At 39.6% G+C, this 7142-nt stretch overlaps 1 protein-coding gene across 1 annotated transcript; it reads left to right on the plus strand.

The window, feature by feature from the left end:
* Positions 1-4559: 4559 nt before the first annotated feature.
* Positions 4560-6895, plus strand: LOC149841415 (putative BOI-related E3 ubiquitin-protein ligase 3). The gene is made up of 4 exons (XM_090004794.1): positions 4560-4710; positions 4894-4991; positions 5086-5375; positions 6321-6895. Exons 1-4 carry the CDS (start codon positions 4670-4672, stop codon positions 6849-6851), a joined length of 960 nt encoding a protein of 319 aa, XP_089860920.1. The 5' UTR covers positions 4560-4669; the 3' UTR covers positions 6852-6895.
* The last annotated feature ends 247 nt before the right edge of the window (positions 6896-7142 follow it).

A 7142-nucleotide genomic window follows, 5' to 3' on the forward strand; every position in this document is an offset into this window, starting at 1 on the left:
CCATTCCTAATCCTATTTATTCCTGTATACAAAATCTTATATCCCCAAGGTTCTATCACTTTTGCTTTCTCACCTACCCATTTAGTCTCTTGTAGACATAAAATATCAATCTTTCTCCTACACATAACATCTACTAACTCTAGACCCCATGTTGCAAGTGGCTAACCTAAGTTTATGTTCCTGAACTATCTTCTTTACCCCCACCCGCCCAACAAAATGAGTGAACCCTTGCCTATTTGACACCACACCTGGGCGCCGATGTGATGCGTCGCTTCTGGGAGACGACCTAGCAACCTTTGCCCATTTATCACTGCCTTCGGACCTATCTAGTACAGTGCATCGCTCAGTAGTGAACGCCCCAACAAAATTCTTATATTGGTTTATATGCATAAGTTGTGACTAAGTTTTTATGTTGGCTGTCACTGGCCTACCACAACCCTCCTCCTTTATCCGAGCTTGGGACCGCCAGTGTACACTAAACAGTTATACACAACCTAAAATAGTTAAACAATTAAGCATAAAAGTAAATTCAGCAAACAAGAAAATAAAGAGAAAGAAACCAACTCAAAACGCATCACACTTGGGTTGAAATTCCTATTTGAAGAATTTTAACAAACACTTAGTCTGCAGTTCCAAAAAAGTTTTGCAGATTTTAGTTCCTTAAATGCAGGCATGGAGGCCAAATCAAGCATACAGATTTCTCAACGTAGAATTAGGAAGAGGGTAGAGGGACTCAAACCATAATAGACTCAGGCATGGAAGGGATCCAACTGAGGGGGGATGAAGTCGACAACACCGACGTCACACACAAGCCAACCGAATCCACTTCACACCCCCACAAACTCAGCACGAGGGTCTCACCTACGTAGAATCAGGAAGAGGCTCGGGTCATCGTCGTGGAAGAGGGCGGTCGCCGACGCAGGGTTGGTAGGGAAGGTGAGTCTCTGACAAGCGAGGTGCACACTAAGGGGGGATGGATGGCGTGCGACACTCGCTAGGTGGCCGGTGCTGAGAGAAAGTGAGGGCTCATGGTTGTCGGAGGTCAATGGGGCACAAGAGGAACGAGAGGGCTCGTGGTCGTCGATGGTGGCCGGTGTTGGATGGCGTGCGACAGTGGTGGCCAACAATGGGGTGGGATGAGGGTTTCCGACGAGTGCACAAGGTGCCCGGTGTTGGATGGCGTGCGACAGTGGTGACCGACGATGGGGGTGGGATGGAGGTTTCCAGCGAGGGCACAAGAGGGCCAGTGCTGGATGGCGTGCGACAAGATATTAAATAATCGCGATCTGAATTTGTTTGTAACCTTGATTGTAGGTTGCTATATTAAATAAAATTCCACATGGGGATACACATATATATTATATGAAACTCACTTTTCGAACTTGTAGACGAAGAAGTCGATCACAAGGATGATATCATAACCTCCTCAAAATGCAGAGACAAATTACTAGAGAATCGCTATAAGAGTTCTATAGAAAAGTTATTTGCAGAAACAAACGAAAAGAAGAAATCCTCAAATAAAGAATGAATATATATATATATATATATATATATATATATGATTCAATAATTTTGCAAATATTTTAAAAAATATATATAATAATAAATTTGTAAATATTTAAGTAAGATATTTGCAATTTTGTTGTTTTCCTTTAAGTGGAGTTTTATACATATATTTATGCAAATTCGTAATGTATACGCGAAAAAATAAGATATTTGCGATTGGAGTTTCACAAATATATTTATGCAAAATATTGATGTATATGCGGAAAACATAGGATATTTTCAATTTTGGTGGTTTCAGTTTCATAAAAAATTCACAAATAAATTTATGCTAGTTCATAAGGTTTGTATAAAAAAATGTGTGATTCAAGATTTAAGTGTGTATTTGCACTGGTAGATGGGTGGTACGATTCTATCATAATAAGATGTTAATTTACAGTTGTAAAGGGTAAAATGGTCCTAATGATGTTGAATATTTGTAAGTATGTACATTAAGAGACTATAGAAAATCATGTCAAATTATTCAAACTGTAGAATCATTTTTCTTTTTTTAAATCATAATATTTCTCACATTGGGTACAAGAACCCATCAACCGACATAGACTCCAACTTAGAGAACGATTCAATTCATGCTAAGAACAAACCCAAACCCAAGTGAATGGCTCCAGCTTGCTTACACCCATGAGCCATGCAAGTAGGGGTGTCAATGGGTCGGGTTTGGTTTGGACCCAGATAAAACCAAACCCAAACCTGATTTGAGATGTTGATACTGGGTTTGAACTTGGGTTCAATGGGACCCACCATAAGAGAAGCCATACTAAAATCTTATAAGGATTACATGAACTACACTCGGACCATATATGGTAAAATAATATATTTTATCTTTTTTACATTAAAAAATTAGGGATCTTAATCAGAATTCGGGTCAGGACTGGGTCTGGTATGAAATTTCACAAACCATACCTGTCTCCTTATATTAATCGAATCTAACCCGGATTCTAATCGAACCTTCTTATTTATCACCAAACCCTAACCCTATGGGGTTGGTACTTGTCGAATCCGGTTCGGACCCATTGACACCCTACATGCAAGCCTGATTCACCTATTTTTTTTCCTTTATTACACAAAGAATGAGAGATTGACGTTAGAAAGTCCTGCCGAGCTATGGTTATCGCAATAGATGGATGGCTTTTTCTTATGAAAGTTTCTTTTAAGAAAGGTTAAAACAAACATATCTACGAAAAATATGTAACGGGACCTACCTAATAAATACCAAAAAACAGCTCTATTGTGTTCATACCTCTTCTATAAAAAGACTTTCCCTTCAAAGTGACCCTTTCAAAAGACAGAGGCTTCTTTTTTAGGTGGAAGTGCTACAAACGCAAGGTTTTCCCCCTCGTCCACCAGGTAGAGTCTGCTGCTTTCATCTGACCGTGTACAAGACAGACACGGAATTAAATATCAACTTTTCCATTTGTTTTAAGTGATTGAAAATTTAAAGAGAAAAAAAAGTTTTTATTTTGCATTGATCTTGATAAGAAAAAAAATTCCATATAAAAAATGGAGAAATGCTTCCTAAAAAAAAAATCAGATTTTGAGGTGCAAACATAGTGACAAACGTTTTTTTTTTTTACAAAATCTCGTTTTTCAAAAACTCACAAAAAATTGAATTTTTTTCATAAATCTCACATTTTTTTCAGCAAAATCTCGGCAATAAAAAAACTAATTTAAAAATATAAAACACAATTTTTATAAAAAAATATTAATAAAATTTATTTAAAAAAAACACAGTTTTTTTCACGATAAATAGCCGTTAAAAACCTAAATATCAGGTTTAAATAATGGTATTTATGTTTTTTCATAAATCTTGCGATATTTTAAAAATCTCATGAGAAATATCAGTTTTAAACTTTCGGGCAATTTCTCACGATATTATCGCAAGATTTTCATAAACCTCGCTATATTTGTCACTATGGGTGCAGCCCTCATTCTAAGTTTCTAACCAAAACGCTCGAACATTTTTCTCTCTTGATTTTCTCACATCACTTTATTAAGGTCTCGTTTGAAACTTTGAAAGCAAGAAAAAACTCTCATAAGAAAAAAAAATTTGGCTGTGAGAAGTTTTGATATGATAAGTTTTCTAAAATAATTTTTTTCGCTTGTTTGTGTAGCAAGAAAAACAGTTTGAAAAAGCATGAGAAATTTTTTTGTTTTTATGAAAAAAATTTCAGGAACCCCTCCCACTCTTTCTCTCTCCTTCCCTCCCTCTTCTCCACCTCCATTGCTGGCAGCAACAATGGCATAGTTGGCTGGAGACCACTTGAGGAGTGCCAAGAGCTACCTCCTCCAATTGGCTGGCGGAGGGACGTAGAGGAGGATGATCTGGTCCTTATCGATCTGCGCGTGTGAGAGGGCCCACTCAAGTGCCCTCATCGACTCCCTTGTGGGGCTCGCCACTACCATCACCTTTCTCGATGCTGCCTCCCCGCCCTTGACTGCTGCCAGTGGTGGTGGTGGTGGTGTCGTTTCCACCGCCACCTCATGATGTGTCTGTCTCCCGTCGGTCGACGATACAATGAAGAGGCCTTCGTCTCGTCTGTCTTCTTTTCTCTATTTTTGGGCTTCTCAGATTGTGCATTCTCGTTGGTTTATTACAACTCATTCCCTTTCCTGTAATCGATGGATGAAAACGAAAGTGGAGGGGGCTAAAGAGAGAGTTTTGCCTTCAACCACAAATATTTTGATAGAAAAGATTCTTCCACCTCTACAGAAAAAACTTTCATTTTTGAAAGATTCTCTCGTTTGGAATGGTCGGGAAAACCGTATTTTTTCCTTACCTTCACTTTTCTTACTTTTTTTCTCACTTCCAAACGTGCCCAAAAAACTTCTCATGAATAAATTTTTTTTCTTATGAAATTTATTTCCCACTTACAAACGTGCCCCCTCGACAGCCTAACCAAGTGTGTGCTGAACCATGTGGGGTTACTTGGTGACCCCACTTTCCCCAATATTCCCCGGACCAGTGGGCTTATATTTTCATGGTGCGCCGGAATCCACAATATTTTTATACCACCAAACGGGGATCGATTCCTCGAGAAACCCATCTTCCCCCAACGCCTCTTCTTCTTATTCACACCATCTTCTCCAGCGTCTCGCTTCCACCGCCATGGCCATTCCTCAGCCTTACCAGCAATCCAAGCCATTCAGGTACTCTCAGAATCCGAAAAATCGGGAGAATCCCAACTCCCCAATTCATCTTTCCTCCTTCTCCTCCTCACTTTTTCTCTCTTTTCTTCCCTTCGTTTCCTGTGAATTATGGTTTGGTTGGTGTGATCGATTCGTGCCTTAATCCCTCTCTTTCTGCTGTGTTTAATCCGAACGACAACGCAGGAATTTGTTGATGGATGAGATCCAGAATCAGATTCCGACGCCAATCACGTTCATCGGCCCCGCCTCCTTCTCCGATCACCCCCAATACGTCCCTTCTTGTAATCTCTCTTTCTCTCCTCTCTTGTTTCTGTGTTTGACAAACTGGGGAGATGATTTTTTCTGTTTTCCGTTTGGTGGTTCTTTGTTCTGTAGATCATTTTATGAAGCCATCGATCGGCCACGAAGGGGCGGACCAACAGCAGCAGCAGCTGTGGGGGAGGAGGTCCAAGGAGCGGGAATTCTTAGAGAACTCGCAGATATCGTCCATCGATTTCCTTCAGCACCAGGGGTCGGTCTCCACCGGGTTGGGCCTTGCGCTCGACGATAGGAAATTGGCGTCGTCCGGGGATTCTCCGCCGATGGCGTTTGGTTTCTTCGATGATGAGATCAGCGTGGAGTTGCATCGGCAGGAGGCAGAAGTCGAGCGGTTGCTGAAAATACAGGTATTTGCTTTGTTTGCATTCTTATCCGTCGTTTTTGCATTCGTTATGATGGCGTTTAGGATTGGATTGCTTCAGACTCATGTTGGGCTGGTGAAATTTTTAGATATTGAGAATGGAACTCGATCAGGAAGGGTTCCTTTTTGCATCTTTTTGGTTTCTTGGTCGTTCAATTGTGTGTGTTCGGTTTTCAGAATTTCTTTGGGTTCAAATTCAAAGGAAAACGCTTCCAATTTGGGAGGAAATCTTTGGTTATTTCCTTTAAAACATTGGATTATATGCTGAAAAGAATTCTTTATTCTTCTTTTACTATTTTTGCTGCACTGCTGAGCATGAATATTCGTGAGAAAATTATGCAAACAATGAGGTAGTGACCATTTTTTGCTTCTTCACTTTCGACGTGGCTGAAGGTTTAGTCTGATTGGTTTCGAGGCATTTGATAATAATGCCTCTTTTGTGTGATCTTTTGTTGGGTTGTATGTTGTTTAGTGTTGGTGCCAGTGGTGCCATTTTCATTGCTGATGCTGTCACCCAGCAATTAAGGAGTCCAAGCAAAGCAAGCAAGCAATGGTTGCTTGTTTGTTCTGTATTTGTGTTAGTTTAAGAGTGATTCAAGTTGAGTTTCTTGATTATTTAAATTTCTTGTCAATAACAAATCTCAGACTCACTTCAATGACTGTTTCTACTGCCTGGGCAACAATGATCAACGTGAACAGAATGTTGGAAGCAAGTGTGTATTTTCACTCTTTTCTACCACTTTCTGATAAGTTTAGGGTTTAGTCCAATGGTTTTGGGGTGATGGGTGAGGAAAAAAATGTATGCTTGGTAGGGCCTTTCATTGCTTAATGAAAAATAATAAAGAAAACAAAAACTGAATTTAATGTTGATAAGGAATTTTGATGAATCACTATTTCTTTTCATTGTCTGACATTACTAACCGATGCTTAGGGTGAACGTTTGAGGCAAGCCATTGTGGAGAAGGTCCAAGCTCAGCATCTCTCAATGCTGTCATTAATCGAGGAACGAATTCTTAGGAATCTTCGTGATCGGGAGGCTGAGGTGGACGAGTTAAACCTCAAGAATGCCAATCTTGAAGAGAGGATGAAGCAGTTAAACATTGAAGCTGCTACCTGGCAGCATCATGCTAAGTGCAATGAATCAATGATCACAACCCTCAAGTGTAACATACAGCAGGTGTATGCGCAAAGCAGGGAGAGCAAGGAAGGTTGTGGTGATAGCGATGTCAATGATGCTGCTTCTCGTTGTGATGGTGGGGCTGATGACACACATCTCCTAATCTGCAAGGAGAATAAGGATTTGAAAGAGCAAATGAGTTGTAAGGTTTGCAGAGTTAATAAGGTCTGTATGCTTTTGTTGCCATGTAGGCATCTTTGCCTTTGCAAGGATTGTGAGAGTAAGCTAAGTTTCTGCCCTTTATGCCAGTCATCTAAATATGTGGGCATGGAGGTCTTTATGTGATTAGATTGTGTATTATAAATAATTAAATATCATATTCTCATCAACCATGTCTCAGTATCTGTCTCATGGTTGATGTTAAATTTTGCTTTTTTGTGGTTCTTTGTCTTTGTTCTTCCCTTTTTTTAACCTAATTCTTTTTACTTGTCCCTTGATAATGGGGTTTGCTGATGTATTTCCAAATAATTAAAATGATGTCTTGCATGAAAGAGATTGTATTAGCAAACAGAATTGGGTTTGTGTATTAAATATATCTTGTTCCAATGATTCAATTACAAATTGAAGTGACAAATG

This window comes from Nuphar pumila, chromosome 4 (assembly GCF_984573655.1).
Source record: "Nuphar pumila chromosome 4, dmNupPumi1.hap1.1, whole genome shotgun sequence".
Taxonomy (NCBI): domain Eukaryota; kingdom Viridiplantae; phylum Streptophyta; class Magnoliopsida; order Nymphaeales; family Nymphaeaceae; genus Nuphar; species Nuphar pumila.

Excerpts from the sequence above, each read along its gene's own strand:
- LOC149841415 (XM_090004794.1), top strand. The coding sequence starts at position 4,670 with ATGGCCATTCCTCAGCCTTACCAGCAATCCAAGCCATTCAG. Across the intron at positions 4,992-5,085 it reads CCCCCAATACGTCCCTTCTT|ATCATTTTATGAAGCCATCG; the intron begins GTAATCTCTCTT and ends TTTGTTCTGTAG. Across the intron at positions 5,376-6,320 it reads AGCGGTTGCTGAAAATACAG|GGTGAACGTTTGAGGCAAGC; the intron begins GTATTTGCTTTG and ends ACCGATGCTTAG.